The following is a 20,172-nucleotide window of genomic DNA, read 5'->3' on the forward strand; positions in this document are numbered from 1 at the left end:
CTTCTATATTTCAAACCAAATAAGTACATCAGTAGCACTATATGTACCTGGACGCTTCTCCGTTGCGAAGTCCAACAATGCGGATTCGTTACAGAATTGAATTTTTGACCATGCAATTCTCATCCTGAGTTCACTCTTCTCTCTCTCCTCTATCCTCTTTCTATTTTTTCTTTCCTTTCCTTCTCTCCTCTCTTTCTTTTTTTGTTTCTTCTTTCTCTTGTCATCTGGTGATTTTTTTCTTCTTCTCTCTTCTGGCTAGTTGGCTTTTTTATTTTTTTCTTTCTCTCCGACAACACCAATTTTTTCCTTCAACTCAGGATGAGAATCGCACGGTCAAAAATTCAATTCCATAACGGTTAAAAATTCAATTCCATAACGAATCCGTATTGTTTGACTTCGAAACGGAGAAGCACCCAGGTACATAGTGCTACTGATGTGCGTGTATATACACACACGCGCTACATTCAATTGGTTACATTTCCCATTGTTTTAAGTCATAGGTTTTGAAAAATGAAACACATGACAACCGACAACATGGACGAGTTGCTTATATATAAATAAGCAGCAGCAGCGGACGTGAAGGTTTTAATTACTGATGAGTAGGTAGGTACTGGTCAGGATAGAGAGAAGAGAGAGAGATGGAGGTGAACCAAATACTTCACATGAACAAGGGAGACGGCGAGACTAGTTATGCTCAAAACTCCCAAGTGCAGGTACAAATTAATTAAACAGAATTATTATATTATTGGCTTTCCATCTTTAATTCATTAACTTCTTAGCTCCTCAATCCATATTATTATGATCATTTCATTATAATTCAATTTTATTTTTGTAGGGCAAAATATTATCGGTTGCAAAGCCAATCATTCATGAAGCCGTGCTAGAAATATTGAGCTCAAATAATATAGAGAGCATGGGGATTGCCGATTTGGGTTGCTCATCTGGACCCAACACCTTACCGCCCATCTCCTACATCGTGGATGCCATACATGCGAAACGCAGCGGCCTCGGCCTCCAACTGTCCCCATCATCAACAACAGAGTTCAGAGTGTACCTCAATGACCTCTTCAGCAACGACTTCAACGTCATTTTTATGACACTCCCTGCATTCTACAACAACTTGAAACAAGAGAAAGGTCCTGAATTTGGGTCGGTCTTTGTTTCTGCCGTGCCCGGTTCGTTTCACGGTAGGTTGTTTCCGGCCAAGACTTTGCATTTTGTGCACTCTTCTTGTAGTATCCACTGGCTCTCTCGGGTCCCCCCTGCCCTCAGCAACACCCCGGAGGAGGCAGCTGGCTCGGCCTTGAACAAGGGAAAGATTTACATTTCTAAGACCAGCCCTCAATGCGTTTTGGACGCATATTCACTTCAGTTTCACGAAGACTTTTCATCATTTCTCAAGTCCCGCGCTGAAGAAGTAGTTGGCGGAGGACGAATGGTGTTGTCACTCATTGGCAGGCCCAGGGGCGGCCCTGGGCGCAAGTGGCGCCACTGCACAGGGCCCCGATTCTTGAGGGCACCGAAAAAAAAATTCTTTATATTATATATATATTATTATTATAAGAAATGTATATATACTATAGCATGCTAATTGTTTGCATAAAAGCGTATGTGGTCGAGTTGGCTTTCTAGCGCGCCTCTACTTAAGAGAGCCAGAGTTCGATTCTTATTGAAGTAAATCAATTGCCTTTTTTTTTTTTTTTTTTTTTATAGCATTATAACAAGCTTTACATAATTATAAAATTTAAAAAAAAAAATAGAAACACCTTCTTTTTTTTTATAGCATTATAACAAGCTTTACATAATTATAAAATAAATAAAAAAAATAGAAACACCTTTAAAAAAAGGGAAACATCGAAGGTAACCACCAAACGGAGTATATATATCCCCCAAAGACTTTCTACTCCCCCCTATAGTTCTTAGAAAGAAAAAAAAGTTTTCTCCTCTAAGAAAAGTACTTTCTTCATTCAAAACAAAACAAAAAAAGCTTCATTACTTCTTCTTTCTCTTAAACTATGATTTTCTAGTAAGTAATCATCATCATTCATCAATCTCTCTTGGTTCTTTTTTCAATCCTTTGAAATTTTTTGTTATTATTTCAATTTCAAGAATTTCAACACTAAAAAGAGAAAACCCTAATTCCTAAATTCATAAAGACCACTCAAAATCAAATAGGCATATTCAAATCTCAATTCAAATTCAGATATGTATCTAAATTTCAATCTATATATTACATGACTTATTTTATTAAATTATTATCATGTTGATGATTGGTTATATGAGAACATAGTTTTTAGAAATATTTATCTATTTCTTGTTGGGGTTTTCTTCCAGGTTATAGGGTTTTGGAATTTTTCTTTGTAATCTAAACATGCCACCTACTAGAAAATACGTTTCTGGATATACAAAACGACTTAGTTAGTCATTACATGTTTATTTATGGTGACTTTTAGTTCTAAAAAAAAATTGTTTATGACATTAAGTTATGGCAAATTTTTATTTATAGTATTTTTCGTATTAGATTATGTGAGGCCCCAATTTAAGTTTCGCACAGGGCCCTCAAAATCTCAGGGACGGCCCTGGGCAGGCCTTCCTCTGATCCCACAACTCGAGAGAGTTGCGACCAGTGGGAGCTCTTAGCCCATGCATTAATGACCCTGGTTTCTGAGGTATATGTCTTAATAATTTATTAGTTTCATCATGGCTATTTTACTTGATTAACATAATATGTTATATATTTATATGCATATGGGTGCAGGGTCTTATTGAAGAGGAAAAGGTTGATGCCTTCAACATTCCCTATTATGCCCCATGTGCAGAGGAATTGAAATTGGTGGTACAGAAAGAAGGGTCATTCGTAATGGACTGTGTGGAGGCGTTTGAAATTGATTGGGATGCTGGTGGTAGTTTATCTGATGACATGGTGGCTAGTGGGCAGCAAGGTCTTAAATATCGGAGGTATCGGAAATATCGCAGGAAATATCGGGATATTATCGGTATCGGAAAAAATTGAATAAAAACCACGGAAATTGTAAGAAAAACTTGAAAATTTTTATTGAAACTTTACAGGATATTTATTTAGTCAATTATCTATTAGTTTATCACAAAAAATTGGAAGGAAATGCATTGCATGATGGATTTAACTGATTTAAGTTGATTATATAGCGAGCTGGCAAACACCGTAAGTGTAGAAAATATGTAATAATTAATGAAAGAAGATTAAACACACCATAATCATTTATATATAATGAATTACTACAATATTTTACACTTTATACATTGCATGGTAAGATACATGAGTGACTTATTACCACATAGAGTTCCTATGAGGATCAAAATTTTCACTATCTTCATCATCTCTATGTGTAGAGTAAGTATATTTGAAGAGTAGTCATCAAATGATAAATCCCCAAAATAGTTTTGCATGTAATTGTTAACATGCCACCCATATGGATCCGAGATTGGTTGACGTTGTCCATAAGCAAAATCATTTGAAGATTGAGTCTCGGATTCTTTTCATGAGTCGCTTGATTCCATCCCAACAGGAATGGGATATGAAGGGTAGGGAAATGGTTGGTTATGAGTATAACCATAGTTACTACTCATCTCATGTGAAAATTTGTTTCTTGCAAAAAGAATTCAAAACAAAACCATGTATATATATAAATATTTTAGTATTTTCACAAAAACATAAGTGATGTGGTGGTTAAGGTGTTGAAGGAGTAAAATGGTTTTCACAAATACCATGTATATAAATATTTTTGGGTTTCGTATCGGGATATTATCGATAATATCTCGATATATTGCCCAAATCATTCATAAAAATGTTGAAAATATCTTCCCGATATTATCGGGATAATATTGATATATTGACGATAACACTATGGTTAGTTGTTAAAATATCGGACTCCCAAAAATCAGATATTATCGGGATAATATCGGGGATATTATCGATATTTAATACCTTGGTGGGCAGCGAGTGGCCAAGAGCATAAGAGTCGTCGCTGAGTCAATGCTAGAATCTCATTTCGGAAAAGATATAATGGATCATCTGTTTCGAAAGTACGCAGAGCTCCTGGGGGATCACTTGTCAAAGTTTAGAACCAAGTATACCAGTTTGGTCATTTCAGTCATCAGAAAGCAATGATCTTATTCATGTAATATAAGATAATGGAGAAGTTTAATTTTCTTTTTATTCAGTTCACAGTCATTTTGCGTTACCTTTGGCAAGTCTCTAGAGACATTTTGTGCCTTTCCAATCCAAGGCATGGGGTGGTGGGGTTACTTTTGTCAGCATCAACCACTCGGGCGCCTTCTATGGCAGCGCACCATGATAACGTTTTAGTGCCAAAGTGATAGTAATGATGGCCAAGGCTTCTTGTTCAATTTCAATGAATGAAGCATTGAAGCTCATCTCAAAAATTTCGAAAATTAATAATTACAAAGATAGCCATAAAGGCCTGTCGGCCAAAACACAAACTCAATTTTCCTCCACCGTAGATGTCTTTCTTTCAATGTTCTTCAAATTTTTGCACAACAAAATTTTCATATCATTCTACTACCAACCCAACCTGCAGAGCAAAATTTTGTAGCTGCAGGAAAAATATGCCTTCCATTTTGCCTTATCAGGAAGCTTATAGTTTTGGTTGTTACGCTGTCATAGTAGTATTAGGAACCTTGTCATGTCTGATTTATCATATTATCAAGTCTAAGAATCAAGAATCAACGGCTGATATTCCTCCAGGCAGTCAAGGATTGCCGTTGATTGGAGAGACCCTACAGTTCATGGCTGCCATTAACAGTGGCAAAGGGTTTTATGAGTTTGTCCGACTTCGCCGTCTCCGGTAACACCTCTCTCTCTCTCTCTCCCTCTCTGTTCATGACCTACCCCTTCAACTCTTGAGTCTTTTATAAGTCTCCTCACTGTAACACGGCTAGTTTGTTACTCTGTTTGCTGTGAATGCAGGCACGGAAATTGCTTCCGGACCAACATATTTGGAGAGACAGACGTCTTTGTTTCGAGCACAGAGTCAGCCAAGGCCATCTTAAACAATGACTCGGGGAAATTCAGTAAAAGATACATAAGGTCAATTGGTGAGCTAGTGGGAAATCAAAGCCTGCTCTGTGCTTCTCACCAACACCACAAACTAATTCGTAGCCAACTAACCAATTTGTTCTCCACGAGTTCTTTATCAGTTTTCATCAAACAGTTTGATCAACTCACTGTTGATTCTCTCGGGGGCTGGGAACACAGAAGCACTGTGGTTATACAAGATGAAGCACTTAAGGTAAACAAACATTAAGGATTGCAAGTTCTGGATCGAAGCCCAAAACTTTAATTAATTGTAAAAATAACCCAACAATCAGCTTTTATAACTATATCATGGGCTCAATAAGATTATTGAGCCAAAGCAAACATTCAAAACTTGTTCTGTTTGTGATTCTTATTTAATAAGGTGTTTAATGTAAATTTCATTTTGAGCAGATAACTTGCAAAGCTATGTGCAAGATGTTGATAAGCGTGGAAAGCGGATATGAATTAGAGGTGTTAGAGAGGGAGGTGGCTCATGTTTGTGAAGCAATGCTTGCATTACCTCTCAGGTTACCCGGGACTCGGTTTTACAAAGGCCTTCAGGTAAATAACTCTTCAAAATTAAAGCATAAGAGCTCATAGATGGGATTGTAGGCTCAAAAACTAACCTTTGTCAAGTATGATCATTTCATTTAGGCCAGAAATAAAATCATGGCCATAATTGGGAAGTCAATGAGTGAAAGGAGAAGAGGGTTACAAGCGAATGGTGAAGATTTTCTACAACGGCTTTTGGATGAGGATGATAAAGCATGCAACGGAGCAACCACTAATGGCGGTGGGCTAACAGATGAGGAGATCCAAGATAATATATTAACCATGATTATTGCAGGTCAGGATACAACAGCCAGTGCAATGACATGGATGGTCAAATTCTTAGATGAAAACCCAGAGGTCCTTGACACTCTTCTAGTAAGGGAAAAAGCATGGAAGTTTTTTGTTCTGTATTTTCTTCTTTTAATTCTTCTGGTTTGAAAACGCTTGTAGACTGGTAATCTTGTATACTTGTTTATTGTAACAGAGAGAACAACTTGACTTGGCTAGAAAAGTTTCTTCCAAGTCATTTCTGACACTGGAAAGTATTAACGACATGCCGTATGCTTCTAAGGTGGTAAAAGAATCCCTAAGGTTGGCATCCATCGTGCCATGGTTTCCAAGACTAGCTCTCGAGGATTGCGAGATGGAAGGTTCGTTTCATTGAAACATAGTTTATGCGTTTCAATTATTCTATAGCTCACAAAATTGAACTTGATGATTGATTTGTGTTGCTGTTGCTGCAATAGGATTTAAGATCAAGAGAGGGTGGAATGTGAACGTTGATGCTAAATCAGTACACCTTGATCCTACGGTTTACAATGATCCCAACAAGTTCAATCCGTCAAGATTTGACGTGAGCATGAATGCAGCTGGCCTCAAATTCATTCACCTCAATTCTTGTTAAAAGTACATGTCTAAAGATAAGTTGCATAATTCGACTTTGTCTGTCACAAACTGCAGGATGAATCGAAAGTTCCATACAGCTTCTTGGCTTTTGGGATGGGAGGGAGGACATGCCTGGGGATGAATATGGCCAAGGCCATGATGTTAGTCTTTCTCCACCGTCTCATCACTACTTACAGGTCACATGATCTCATTTTCTTCTTTTCTGTCTCATTAAATTACACTGCAAAAAATATATGTCTTTTGCGGCAAAAACATTTGTCGGCAGCACAGAACAATATTCGTCAACCGAAAAAAATTCGTCCGAAAGGTTTATAAAAAAAAAATCGTTGGGAGAGGTCTATCCCAACAACAGCTCGACGGGAGAAGTTATATTACATTGGTTGGGGGAGATTTGGTGAGAGAGCGTTGTTTTTTTCGGGTAGTGATTTAAGGCTACCGTTCATTAGTACTAACAAATGATAGATAGTCGTTGATTGATGAAATTTGAAATCATTCAGGTGGAAGGTGATTAACCCAGATGTCAGCATTGAAAAATGGGGACTTTTCTCAAAACTAAGAAGTGGTTGTCCAGTGACCGTAACGTGTATCACCGAGAATGTTATCCCTTAATATGATATAGATGTAATGTTATATCCATCTTGTCTGCTAGTCCCATGATCTCTGGGAAAAATTTCAAATAATCTAAGACCAAATGTTTTGTTTATTGTAAGAAACAGGCTAAATAAACTCTGGTTTTGGATCAGATGAAGGCAAAGTTTCAATATATCTTATTTTTCAACTTAATTCATGGAACAAAAGCTCACACCCTTTCGAATTGGACAGAAAGAAAACCCTCTAATATAGGGCAAACGACAAGGACCACCAAATTTGACTCTAGAACTTGTACCCAAAAAATTGACTATTGGTAGAATCTCTGATCTGTCTTCCATTTTGGGATTTTTTTGATAAAAACAAACTGGCCATGCTTGAGATCATTAACTAAAAGACTACAAGTATACATCAACTTGGTCTAACTCAATAAAAAAGACTCTTAGTTTTTAGACTACATGTCCAAGGTTCGAATCCCCACAACATTATAGTTGTGTATGTGCAAGAGAAATCTCTCTCTCCTATAATTTAGACTATCGCTTATACTTATAAAAAAAAAAAAAAAAAAGAAGACACTGACTAAAACACTACACAGGGTAGCCAGTCCTGAAAGCCCTGAGGCCCCTCTGATATTGTACATCCGATTTTCATTTTGTTCCAATAGTAAAAGCCAATGTGCCTTAAACCGCACCAATAAACCCAAATGGATGACACCCTTAACTTATACATCCATATTATAACAAAAATCATTTTGTGGGCTATAAAGGCGTGATAATTTGGTATACCTTTTGTTGGATCTTTTCTCTTTCTTTCTATTTCACTCATTGCCCTTCTAAAAAAGTTTCTTGTTCATTTCCCTCATGAGATTTTTTTAACATATTATTCTATAAAATAAAACGACATGAATTGTTGTAGGTCATTTCAAACACAATGGAAAAGTTATAGAAACAGTTGAATTATTACGTATTATTTTAGTTTTAAAATCCATGGATAGAGACAATCCACTTCCCACTAACAAATCAACTTTCTTCTCACTTATTCTCTCTCTCTCTCTAACATTCTCAATCGCTTCTCCCTCTCTCTGTTTTCTACAAGTAGTTTTCAATAATTTCATATGTACGTATTGTTCAAATAATAACAAACGCAATAAAGAAAAAAGAAAAGAAAATTATTATATTGTTGTTCCCTCTCTCCTTCTCCTTCCCCTGCCCTTGGGTTGGGTGATTAATGGGGCCCGCCATGAATGGCGGGAGTATACTTCTTCATTGCTCTGCTTTAATAAAAGAATACAAATTTGTTTAAAATTCAGACAATGACATTGAAAGTCATTAAACTAATTATTTGTCATTCAACTAAGCATAAGCTAATAAAAACAATTTATATTGATGATCTGTAACATTGACACAACTTGGCATAAAGACTCGGCATTTTGGTATATTTCTTAAACCCAATTGTTAATTAGGTGGGGCTAAATTCGTTGTTTTAAGTATGATTTGTTGCATTTTCAGGTTGCAACATGGATTATATTTCTTCTCTTTAGGACGCATTCCAGTGTTTATGATGTTGACTTAAACGCCAATCCAATGCCTCTGCGGCTCTGCCTCTCCATTTGTTTAAAGAATAAAGCACCCTTTAATTGTCAGTTGTCACCAACTTAAAACGCAATCTAGTGTGTGCTCTTTTTCTAATTAAAGCCCTCAATTTATTTGCGATACCAACTATTTGTTGTGAGTATTTGTCTCACATTGAAAAATTAAGGGATCTAGTCTCGGTTTATAAGGAGTTGGGTTACTTCCCCCATTACCAATTGATTTTGGGGTGAAAGGAACCTCAATTTCCTTTATGGTATAAGAACAAGGCTTCCCGTTAACGGCCACACATGCAGAGACGTGTTGAGAGTGTTGAAGATGAACCCTAACCACAGACCCAAGATTTGAGAAAAGAAAAAAAACTGAGTTAATTCAAACAACTATATATATTATATCCATTACAAAATGTTGATGGACCAGCTGAGTTATTGTTATATTATTGCTCAAATTTATACACAGACAGCTACAAGATATTTAGACCAAACGAGAGAAAGAAAAAAGAAGACAATAATATTTTATACAACGAACATTATCGGTTTCAGATCAATAAAGTTGGACTTTTAACGTTTTTGTTGCTGTTCCTAAAATAAAAGATGAATGCATACATACGTGGACGTGCCCTGTGTTCCATCATATTGTTTTAATTTCAAGGATTTCTTCTTGTCGAATTTAGTTCATAGATAGATAGGCTCACAAGGCTAATGCCATCACTGTACGGATGGAGTGGGTTTGGGTTGGCCAAACAAAATAATTGAAATATATATATATATATATATATATAGCACCACGAGTGTAGGGGGTGGTGGTAGAGGGTAGACTGCTAGTGCCCAGCGAATAATAAACAAGTAGTAGTTAAAAGAAAGTCTCAAAAGAGAAGAAAAATTGGTAGTATGTGTGCGCTAATAAACAAGAAAAGGCGTTTACAGCTTTTGGCTTAATGTTTTTTGGGCAGAATGCAAATATCAAGTGGATGAGAGCAACCTGCTTCATTGTAAAGAAGTCCCTCCTCCTAAGTCCTAACAAATACGAGAACACAACTCCACATCCAAGTTCAATCATTTTGTGCAACCACCGCTAAATAACAAAGCCCTCCCTTTTCTTATTTTCTTCAAATGAGAGACCCAAATGGAAGACATGGGGCAATTACCCATCAATAGTTTAATTCTATACAATGCATAAAAGTCGACAAGAAAAAGCGACTTTTTCTTCCAGAAGAAGATCTCATCCCTTTGAATTTGAGGTCCCCTAAAGAATTGAATGGTAAATCATCTTCTGTATTATTGGCTGATTATTGATTGATTGATGCCATCATGCTCTTGGAAAAGTCATGGAATTGGGACTTCAAACATATATGCATGGTCGTTAAACCAATTATGCACGGTGCTTCTTCCCTTGAATCACTGCCATTAATTGGTAGCAAATACGGTTGTTTTGGTATTTTTTTCAATTAGACATGTTGTTAAAGATAATGTGTCCGCCTCCTTACACTTCCTCCCTCCCCGTACATAGAAGAGTAATTAGATTGCTTTGTCAAAGACTGTGGACAAGAAGCCACAAGGCATGCAGAAGAGTTGACTGTTCCCTTAGTTTTGGTGAAGCAAATACCAATCGTACATTCCAAGCATGCGGGAAAAAATGACAAAACCTCCCTCAGGATAATTGCTAGCTTTTAGCATAACTTTGACACCCGACCATGCACATAAAGCAAATACCAAATATTTGACCCCAAAAACAAAAGCATATGCCAAATGCCAACACAACACAAGTAGATCATCACACCACCCAATCCAAAGGGATCTCCAAGTGCCCCATTTTTTGTTGGGAGTTTCACTAAAATACCCAAATGAGAGCTGAAATTATAAAAATACCCAACACCCAAAATACTTTATAAACATACCCAAAACTCATCATTACACACACTCAAAACCCATTTATAAACATACCCAAAACCCATCATTACACACATACCCAAAACCCATTTTGGGTATGTTTCTATGTTTAAATAATCCTTGGGTATTTTTATAAATACATGTCTAGGATTGGGTATTTTTATAAATATCTATTTTTGGTTTCTTAATAATATTATTAGGTACTCTGTTTCTGATCAAAACACATCTGTGTATCAACTTGGCTAATCAAAACTGACCAAATTGGACCCATGTAGCGCACGTATAGCAAAACCTGGATTACCAATTGTTTGTCCTAAAAAAGTTAGAATCTGAGAGTAGAAGAAAAAGCAAATAGGTCATCCTTTGGCAGAAAGGAGTTTGGAACTATTCATTCATATTTTGTTGTTGTTGATACAATCGATATCGGAAAAAGGGATCAAACTTAGGATCACGAGTGCATGGATAAATAGATATTTTTAATCAACAAATTCTTTGTGGAATCATTCATTCATATTATAATTATATAATAGAAAAGGAAAAAAAAGAAGATAAATTCTGAAATTGCAAATGAACAGAGAACTGCACATGAGTGTTTGTATGTCAAAAAGCCAAACTCGATCAGATTTTATTTACTTGTAAATCGTTGAGATTGGAGACAATAATAATCTGCAGGGTAGTGAAATACTAATTCGTACTCAAATCACCTCATCCTAGTTAACAAAGGAGCATCAGTTAATTAATTACTGATGATAAATAACTTAACTAGATAAAACAGCCATGTTGATGTTGCCCTCTCTTCTTCTTCTTCGTTCTTCTGCCTCTCTCCTGCTCTCTTCTATCTGACTCTTCTTCATGTTATTAATGAATTCTTCTGATAAACTATTGATATACTCGGTTTTTCTTCCTTCTTCTTCTTCTTCTTCTTTCCTACGCTTTTCGCTCTCCATCTCTTCCTCGCGCTGATTTCTCTTGTTTTCATCAATGAACTTCTGTATTCTAAGGTTGAATTCCTCGTCGTTCAACACCTCCACAGAGCTCCATCGCCTCGTCGACTCTTCCCTGCAACTCATCTTTTTCCGGTGAATCTGTGTCTCAGATCGCTGCATAACTCTTTCACTACTCTCAGACCCGCACATTCTCTTATTGTCGAAACTCCCCGATTGAGTCCTCCGGTACCGCTTCTCCTTCTCCACCAAAGTAATTGCAGCAACCGGAGGGACACAACTGCTTTTCCTTTCAGTAACCGGTTCCTGGCTATCAACTGAAGGAGATAGCGCTACCGCATTCTCATCAGACGATGCCATTTGTTTCTCAACCTCCAACAACACCTCCTCCACCGTCGTCTCTGTTTCTGGACACTCCCCTGAGTCAACGACGATGCTCCGGCAATTCGCCTTCGTCTCTGTTTCCGGATGAACTCCTTCACCGAGGAAGGTGCTCCGGCAATTCGCCTTCGTCTCTGTTTCCGGATACACTCCCTCACCGAGGACGACACTCTGGCAATACACGCTGTTGACGCCGAACTCGTTGTAGAAATCGAGTGATCGAGCGTAGTCGTCGTCATCGTCGGCGTCGTTTCGGCGGTACAAAGCGGAAATTGAGACAAGGAGCACCAAGACGAGCGATAAAACATAGAAGCGGTTATAGAAGACCACATGGAGTTCGCGGGAAACGTCGCCGAAGAAATGTGCTGCGGCCGGAAGCAGCATGGAGGAGCGGGATAGGGTGAAGAAGAGAGGCGCGAGAGCGACGCACGCCGTCAGAACCGACTTGACGTTTTGGTGGCGGTGGTACTTCTTCAAGGCAATGGCTTTCTCCGCCGTCACGTTGTAAAAAGTTTGGTGGTGTGAATCCATGGCTTGGCTTCCAGATGACAAAGGAAATTGAAGTGTGGAGGATTTTTGGGTGTTTTGTGAACGGATGCGACGAAAATAAATCGCATAGAGATGTTGTATTTATAGGGGAGTTTTGGGGGTGGGTTGAGAAATAATTCAGGCAAGGAATTAAGGGACGGAGAGAATGGAAGATTTTCCGGGAAATCAGAGCAAGAAGAAGAAAGAATTGGAGTGTCAGAGAATCAAATATTCTGTATGATGTGTACTTGTGTTTTTCTATTGGACTGTGTAAAAATTGTGAGAGGGAAACATGGACATTGAGACTGATATGTTGCCGTTTTTATAAAGCTCCTCCTCTTAATTATAATCATTTCATGCGCTTTTTCCTATTTTATTTTGGGTTCAAAAATTGCCAAACTCTGCTTTTGTGGATAAAAAAACAGGGAGAGCAAGTAAATAGTGTTTCGTGTATAGAATAAGAATAATAATTATGTACAGCGGACCCCACATAGTATTTTCTGTGAAGAGTAAGGGGGTAAAGTAGACTCGTAGTAGAGAGTCTAGAGACCCAACCCAACCACGACTGGGACCCAGCGGAAGCACACATGGCCCATGGACCAGTAGTAGAGTATACCAATGGCTTCCCACGTAGCATTTTTTTCAAAAAGAATTATGTATGTATATTTTTCCAATGGTTTGGTCATTACTCATGAATGATGATGCATTGGTTAATACCTTTGTGTTCCCCTCCGATTATGTTATGCTAATATTAATTAATTAATATATTAGTCTAACTTGATAAAAAGAAATAACAATAATGATATGTAGTCTAATAATGTTATGTTATAAATAAAAAAACAACTACCGACTTGGAAAAATATACTTTATGAACTTGTACGAACATTTTTTACTCATTCATTCACCATCCACAACCAAAAAGAGTAAACAAAATTGGGGGACAAGACAAACCAGTAGGGTAGGTGGAGGGAGACGAAGAAACTCATGAAAGGGTTTTTAATTTTGTTTTTGGTAAGAAGCTCATGAAACATTGACGGATGCAAATAAAAGAACAAGTACTCCGGAATTCAGAGAGTTATTTTAGCCCAAGTCATTGTAGCCATTTCACGTGACCCTCTCCCATCATTCTAATTCCTTTTTTCACATTTATGGGTCACGCCAAATGGTCAAGGGAGTGAGCATATTCTTTTGCACTCAATTTCAAATTCATCTTTCTATATATATAACTCTCCGATTTGATATCGAAATTCCGACCTCCCCTGTGTGACTGTGTCCCTGTCACCTAAGCCACCAATCATTATCTGATGCATGGTCATCTTTCCTGCCCTAAAAAATTAGAAAGGAGAATTTAGAAATCACATGATGCTATGAACTAGTTAGTTCATGGTTGGTGTAATTAGCTAATTAATTTCTACCATCGCTTTAGTTTAGACTATCATGAATAATGTGGCAATTCAGTTGGTTGGTTGAAGACTTGTTGAATTAGCGCACTTTAACCAAATTCCACGGGACGCAACACTCCATGGCAAAATGGTTGCTATGCTTTTATCAAATTTTTCGTGATTAAATATTGGCACATGAACTTTCAAGAAAAAGGCCTAGATAAAAAGAGGCACTCGAGAAGTGGGTAGCAATTTCTCTTCATCTTTTTCCTTTTCCGGTTGAGACTCATATGTCTCTTCATTCATGGGTGATGCGTCTTCTTTTTGTTGCTTTGGTCAGTGGCCTTTTAAATACAAGTATTTTTTTGACCAAATAAAAAACAACTACAGTGAATTCCGCTGTAAGTTTGTAACGGGCCCCAAGAGAAGCAATAGAGTGAGTACAAGGCCTCTCCCGCCGTAGATGGCTAAACATATCCCACTCATAAAATTTAACTCACTATTTATAGTTTTTTAAAGAACAACGATGGGCTATATTTTTACCGTATTTAGTAGTCCATGGCTAAATCATAATCCCCTCAATATTCTATTAATTTTTAGTATATTTTTTAAATATATTGGTTAATTTAATTAAACTACTACTTAGACCCTATTTAAATTACATTTTAGATTAGGGGGACAATTTTTGTATAAAAGAAAGGAATGATAATATGTAAAGGATGAAAAAATTGTGGAAAATTAGGTAGAATGATGAAAAGAGTAAAGATGGTATGTAAAAGGAATGATGAAAAGAAGGTGGGAAATTAGAAGGAATGATGAAAAGAATTTGGGAAATTGTGTAGAAATGAGGTAGAAATTTTTTTAAAATTAAAATTTTGGATTTTTTAGAAATAAATAATAATAACGGCTAGTTAACATCAGCAGACCGAAAATAGCCCACCCATGAATTAGGTTAAGTTTGGCTCAACACTTGGCCTCTTCTGCCTGCTAATTGGATTTGGCCCACTACTGAAGATCGCCTGAGGCTCATATCTTTCCCAATAAAGAACTCTCAAAAGCCTAAAATCTTTTAGTTGCCATTTTATATCACAATGCTGCTGGTACTCTTTCACATATCATGTCGTGATTATTCAAAGTTGGAGTGGCTAAGTTGTCAAAAATCAAGGCAAGTCCCTTGGATTAGATACATAGCAAAAACAATGACGAACAGTATTTGAATTCAAGCAGATGCAGCCGAATTTGTCACGCATGCCTGGTCATATATTATTCCTTTCTTTCGTAAACTTGTGTCTGTTTTGGGGTGTGTGTGATATGATTCATGCTCAAATTCTTACTATGTTAGCATTTGTTTTCGACTCGTGAGATGCAGAAGTAGCAATGGTGGAAGCAAGAATCTGTCAAAGGCGTAGTAAAACATGGTCAGGGTTTTGTGGGAACACTGGAAACTGCAACCGTCAATGCAGGAACTGGGAAGGTGCTTTGCGTGGAGCTTGTCACGCTCAATTCCCAGGGTTTGCATGCTTCTGCTACTTTAGATGTTGATTCGTGATCAACCACAGCAGCAGTCAGCAGCATCTCGAACCTCAAGCTTTCTTATATATCCAGTTATATATACAAAGAAACGCTAGAGTGAGCCTAGTTTCCACTAAATAAGTCAGCCACGACACTGGTCAGCTGAAAACAACATCCTCAATGTAACTTTTTGCTGCACTTTGTTAAAAAAAATAAGCACAGCACTGCTACTACTACTACTTCTGTTTGGTTCCCTGCTTTAACTGTAGATAACCTGTAACTTAAAGGAATTCATGGCGGAAAAGAAAAGGGGAACAAAAAAAACATCAATGCTTTGAATCCAACAAAGACATGAAAAGGAGAAGAAAAAACAGCACTGCTGTGAGATCTCCAGTACAACATGAGCTCCCGAATCGAAGGAATCGGGTTCCAAGTTTTAATTTAGAGGCTAATATCATCATCTTCTTAACAATATTCACGGGTACAAGATTTCTCTTCCCCGTTGAACCAAACAAAACCATCAACAGACGTCACTAAAACCGCCCGGGAATCAAATATTCTGATATTCATCAAGGGCCCTAATGTATTCTAAGCTTAACCTCAGCACCATCTCAAAGTCCCATCAATGTACCAGTTATATCTATACTGTACACTCTGATTAAAAAGACCTTGCTATATATTCTCCTTTTCTGAACTTAAGTCATCCATACACTATACACAGGGGAAACTAGCATTCTTTACACAGATTCAAGCTTAGTTTAGCTTTCAACTTGGAAATGGTGCGTGAGACCCCAAAACAATGAATTATATTCTCATCAATACACCACTCCACAATGCAAGTAAATAGTAAACTAAGACAGATATTAACATAACAAGCGCAGAATAGGCATTGAATTCTACTCCATTTTCATAAAAACACATGCTTTCAAGCTTCAATTTGTTAAATTTACCTACAAGCTTACTTGGAAGAAGCAATCAAAGCATTCTTTCTACTTCTTCTTGCCCCCTTTACCAGCAGCGGCTTTGCGCCTAGAGGGCAGAATAATCTCTCCCTTGAGCACGGGGATCTCCATGATCTGAGTGAGCTCTCCGTACTTCTTCCTGAACTTCTCTACCTGGTCGTCGTCGACGAGCATGCCCGACCGGTTTCCGAGGTAGAAGGGGTGGTTGCCCGACCACACGTCCACCACGTACTCCTTCTGGGTCCCACCGGTCGTCATCACCAGCTCCCCCTTGCAGTACACCTTCGCGTCCTCGTGAAACTGCGGGTGTATCTCCTTCTTCCTGCACGTCACTACAGGCCGGCAATTCCCCAGCCCACCACCACCACAAACCTGGAAATACAAAAATTAAATTCGTAAAGCCTAGGTTGCTGAATGAAATGAATTCAATCTGGGAAATTTGGTAATTTTACCTTCTTGGGAGGAAGGACTGGGGGGCAGGGTCTTCCTTGGAGGAATGTGTTGGTTAAATTGAGCGCCATTTCTGTGTGTTGTAGAAAGAGAAGCGAAACGACGGAGCGGATGATGCAGTGTGATGACTGATGAATTGAAGATGAGGTTTATGTGGTTCCACCCAAGTAAGTTACTGAATTACCCCTACAATTGAAGATGAGCCATTATAGGCTCGCTTTGTCATTTTCTGTTTTATTAAGGATTGGGCCTTTTTAGGGGAAGTAAATTGGGATTGACCTTTGCTGTGGAACTGAATTAGGATTGGGCCTTCAAACCCAATAGGAGAGATTTTTTGGGTTTTTATTATTATCATTATTATTATATATGTTCATGTTGGTGGGTCTGCTCTGCTCTGCACTATTTAATTCAACTTTCAATCAAATACTTTGAAAACAAGCGGTCCCATCTCATGCGAAATTTGTGGCGCACTTGTTTCCAATATTCAGTGATGAATGATTCCTTACGGGAAATTGAATGTTTGGTGTGCATTGCAGCCTCTGATTGATTCTTTTTAGTAACTCTATAATACAAAGAAAATGGAGTTTCTCACACACAAATACTATTACACTATTACAGTGCTATGTGATTTCGAACCTAAAATCACTAGTATGCAAATTAATGTCGTTTTTACTACATTTATAAATGAAGAAGACACACACGATGTCGTAGTCAAACCGCAAACTACTAGCCTGCATACCAACCGTTCTACCAGTGAGTTAAGACCTCATTGGCAGCCTCTAATTGATATTTATTTGATGTCAATTTGGTACTCCTAATGATATCACGTGCCACCATCTGATTGAAGGATTTGATTTGAAGATGTGTTCACAATTGAATTGATTGACAAACTACAAATCCAAAACAAAAGCCTGAAAAATGCCTCGTGAGTGAGGCAATAATGTCATGGCAAGTACTAAGTAGAAGCAGGCAAAGGCAGGTGTCTCGTTTTCATTACCCCCGCGCAATTCTATACCAATTTTTCTTATAGAAGCAGGCAGGCAAGGCAGGTGTCTCGTTCTAGAAAAAGAGCTTAACCTTCTTCTTCTTCTTTGTTTATTTTTCCGACATAAAAGAAAATGTCACTAATCAAGACAAGAGGAATTTGCTATGAGATTTCAATTCAAGGGTAGAAGAATGAATACAACCGTGAATTTGGACATACGATATTACGTTATGTCTTTCTCCATTCCAAGGTAGGCACTAGGAATGGTCATGTTCACTTTTGGTTTCATATATTTGACCGACCAATGAAAGATATTTTATGAGATATCGCATCATATCCACCGTTGGATTCGGTGAGTGGTGGTGGCCATGTATCTCTCCGCGGTACACAATCCCCCATATGTATAATCTGTATCGTCCCTTTCAACACTTTACACGACACCTCCCTTAAGCTATCGACGGTCCACATCGCTACTCACGTTTCAACCTTCCTATAAACAATAGTACAGTATTTATATACTCATTTCTGTTTTTCTTTTTCTTTTTTGTTTTTGTTTTCTTGTTTGGAAAAACGTGGCGGGACAGACAAAAACTGCCAACATATATTTTTAGAAGATGATGAGAATGGCCAGACATATTGTTCAAAATGATTAACAATGGTGCTACTACTACATAAATTGTCATCCACCAAACTGGGGTAATTTTTTTAATGCCGCATTCTATTTTTTTTAAATGATTTCAAGTTTAGAATTTCTTCCTACATTGAAAAAAGTTCAATTAAATTAAAGAAATGCAAGTCTTTATCAAATAATAAAAGCCACCTTGACATGTAAATGATGTAGGCTTTGCATACTAAATAAGATTTTATTTATTTATTTTGGAATATAAGCAATAGTCTAGAAAGAAGAAGGAGTTCCTCACACACACTATTATATATATGCAAGTTTCTAGTGCAGTCCAGCAGATTGAAGAGATGTTCAGGCTTCCTCTTATTTCTTTCTCTTTTCTTATTTTCCATTGAGTTGTTCCGGCGTGAGTTTTTCTTAAAAAGATCACTCATTTGTTCATGTTTCTCATGTTTGGGTTTTGGATAGTATTGGCTGTTTTCAGTGCTATCTTTTGTACACTTTTATGATGCTTATTATTTTAATAAAGTATCTATTCCAATAATATGCAAGTCAATGTTTTGTTTCATTGGGTTAGACCCATTGGCACACTAAATAAGATTTTAGACAACCCAAAATGTAATTTTAAAAAATGAAACGCAAATGGGGTTGAAATGGAAAGACTTTCGCTCAAGGAAAGGAAGGACCATGGTCTTAAATATCGATAATATCCCCGATATTATCCCGATAATATCTGATTTTTGGGGGTCCGATATTTTAACAACTAACCATATAGTTATCGTCAATATATCGATATTATCCCGATAATATCGGAAAGATATTTTCAACACTTTTATGAATGATTTGGTCAATATATCGAGATATTATCGATAATATCCCGATATGAAACTCAAAAAATGTAGAGAACTGAAGTAGCTCATTGAACTGATTTGGGTACTCTACGGAAAGCATGTCTCCTAGAGTAATACAAAAGTAGCTCATTGAGCTAATAAACAAAGCATGTCTAGCCGACAGAATGCTCACATGCTTTTACAAAATGGATAAAATATAAAACTTAGCTTTGGATTCCTGGCTTGGTTTACAAAATGGATAAAATATAAAACTCACCAACGTTTTTTCAACTTACATTACTTACCCTACCATTCAACCACTCACCTGCTTTTACTTACCCTACCATGGCAGTAGCGCGGGCAGGACCAGGAATTGGTGCCATAGGGAAGAACTATACTCGTAGAGAAAGAGGCGAGGGGACATTGTCAAGTCAAGAAGATGACTCGTTATCTATAACTTCGGACTCTGTTGGAGTAGGAAGTAGTAACTATGGTTATACTCATAACCAACCATTTCCCTACCCTTCATATCTCATTCCTGTTGGGATGGAATCAAGTGACACATGGAAAGAATCCGAGACTCAATCTTCAAATGATTTTGCTTATGGACAACGTCAACCAATCTCGGATCCATATGGGTGGCATGTTAACAATTACATGGAAAACTATTTTGGGGATTTATCATTTGATGACTACTCTTCAAAATATACTTACTCTACACATAGAGATGATGAAGATAGTGAAAATTTTGAACCTCATAGGAACTCTATGTGGTACTAAGTCACTCATGTATCTTACCATGCAATGTATAAAGTGTAAAATATTGTAGTAATTCATTATATATAAATGATTATGGTGTGTTTAATCTTCTTTCATTAATTACTACATATTTCTACACTTACGGTGTTTGCCAGCTTGCTATATAATCAACTTAAATCAATTAAATCCATCATGCAATGCATTTCCTTCCAATTT

The 20,172-nt window shown here is 37.4% G+C and overlaps 5 protein-coding genes across 7 annotated transcripts; 3 read left to right on the forward strand and 2 right to left on the reverse strand.

Annotated features, from left to right (window-relative positions):
* Positions 1–638: 638 nt before the first annotated feature.
* Positions 639–4,147, forward strand: LOC110771596 (putative jasmonic acid carboxyl methyltransferase 2). The gene is made up of 5 exons (XM_088247499.1): positions 639–713; positions 836–1,458; positions 2,588–2,669; positions 2,759–2,950; positions 3,971–4,147. The coding sequence occupies exons 1-5, from the start codon at positions 639–641 to the stop codon at positions 4,145–4,147; spliced, it is 1,149 nt and encodes a 382-aa protein (XP_088103625.1).
* Positions 4,148–4,388: 241 nt separating this feature from the next.
* Positions 4,389–8,836, forward strand: CYP722A1 (cytochrome P450, family 722, subfamily A, polypeptide 1). 3 transcript variants are annotated; one of them, XM_021975839.2, is made up of 8 exons: positions 4,389–4,844; positions 4,967–5,288; positions 5,486–5,635; positions 5,729–5,983; positions 6,111–6,276; positions 6,373–6,479; positions 6,587–6,708; positions 7,030–7,315. In XM_021975839.2, exons 1-8 carry the CDS (start codon positions 4,501–4,503, stop codon positions 7,139–7,141), a joined length of 1,578 nt encoding a protein of 525 aa, XP_021831531.2. In that variant the 5' UTR covers positions 4,389–4,500; the 3' UTR covers positions 7,142–7,315. The 3 variants fall into 3 exon arrangements, with proteins under 3 accessions (XP_021831531.2, XP_088107199.1, XP_021831530.2); XM_088251073.1 differs by lacking the exon at positions 7,030–7,315 and adding an exon at positions 8,629–8,836 and having other exon boundaries at positions 4,390–4,844; positions 5,729–6,001; XM_021975838.2 differs by having other exon boundaries at positions 4,392–4,844; positions 5,729–6,001.
* Positions 8,837–11,245: 2,409 nt separating this feature from the next.
* On the reverse strand, positions 11,246–12,778 carry LOC148297931 (uncharacterized). The gene has a single exon (XM_088247357.1). It carries the CDS (start codon positions 12,452–12,454, stop codon positions 11,357–11,359), a length of 1,098 nt encoding a protein of 365 aa, XP_088103483.1. The 5' UTR covers positions 12,455–12,778; the 3' UTR covers positions 11,246–11,356.
* Positions 12,779–15,032: 2,254 nt separating this feature from the next.
* On the forward strand, positions 15,033–15,375 carry PDF1.4 (defensin-like protein). The gene is made up of 2 exons (XM_088249004.1): positions 15,033–15,042; positions 15,203–15,375. Exons 1-2 carry the CDS (start codon positions 15,033–15,035, stop codon positions 15,373–15,375), a joined length of 183 nt encoding a protein of 60 aa, XP_088105130.1.
* Positions 15,376–16,208: 833 nt separating this feature from the next.
* Positions 16,209–16,918, reverse strand: EMB2184 (Ribosomal protein L31). The gene is made up of 2 exons (XM_021975829.2): positions 16,760–16,918; positions 16,209–16,679 (listed from the first exon to the last, which is right to left on the reverse strand). Exons 1-2 carry the CDS (start codon positions 16,826–16,828, stop codon positions 16,335–16,337), a joined length of 414 nt encoding a protein of 137 aa, XP_021831521.1. The 5' UTR covers positions 16,829–16,918; the 3' UTR covers positions 16,209–16,334.
* Between the last annotated feature and the right edge of the window lie 3,254 nt (positions 16,919–20,172).

The sequence above is a fragment of the Prunus avium genome, chromosome 1 (assembly GCF_965620075.1).
Source record: "Prunus avium chromosome 1, drPruAviu1.hap1.1, whole genome shotgun sequence".
NCBI lineage: Eukaryota > Viridiplantae > Streptophyta > Magnoliopsida > Rosales > Rosaceae > Prunus > Prunus avium.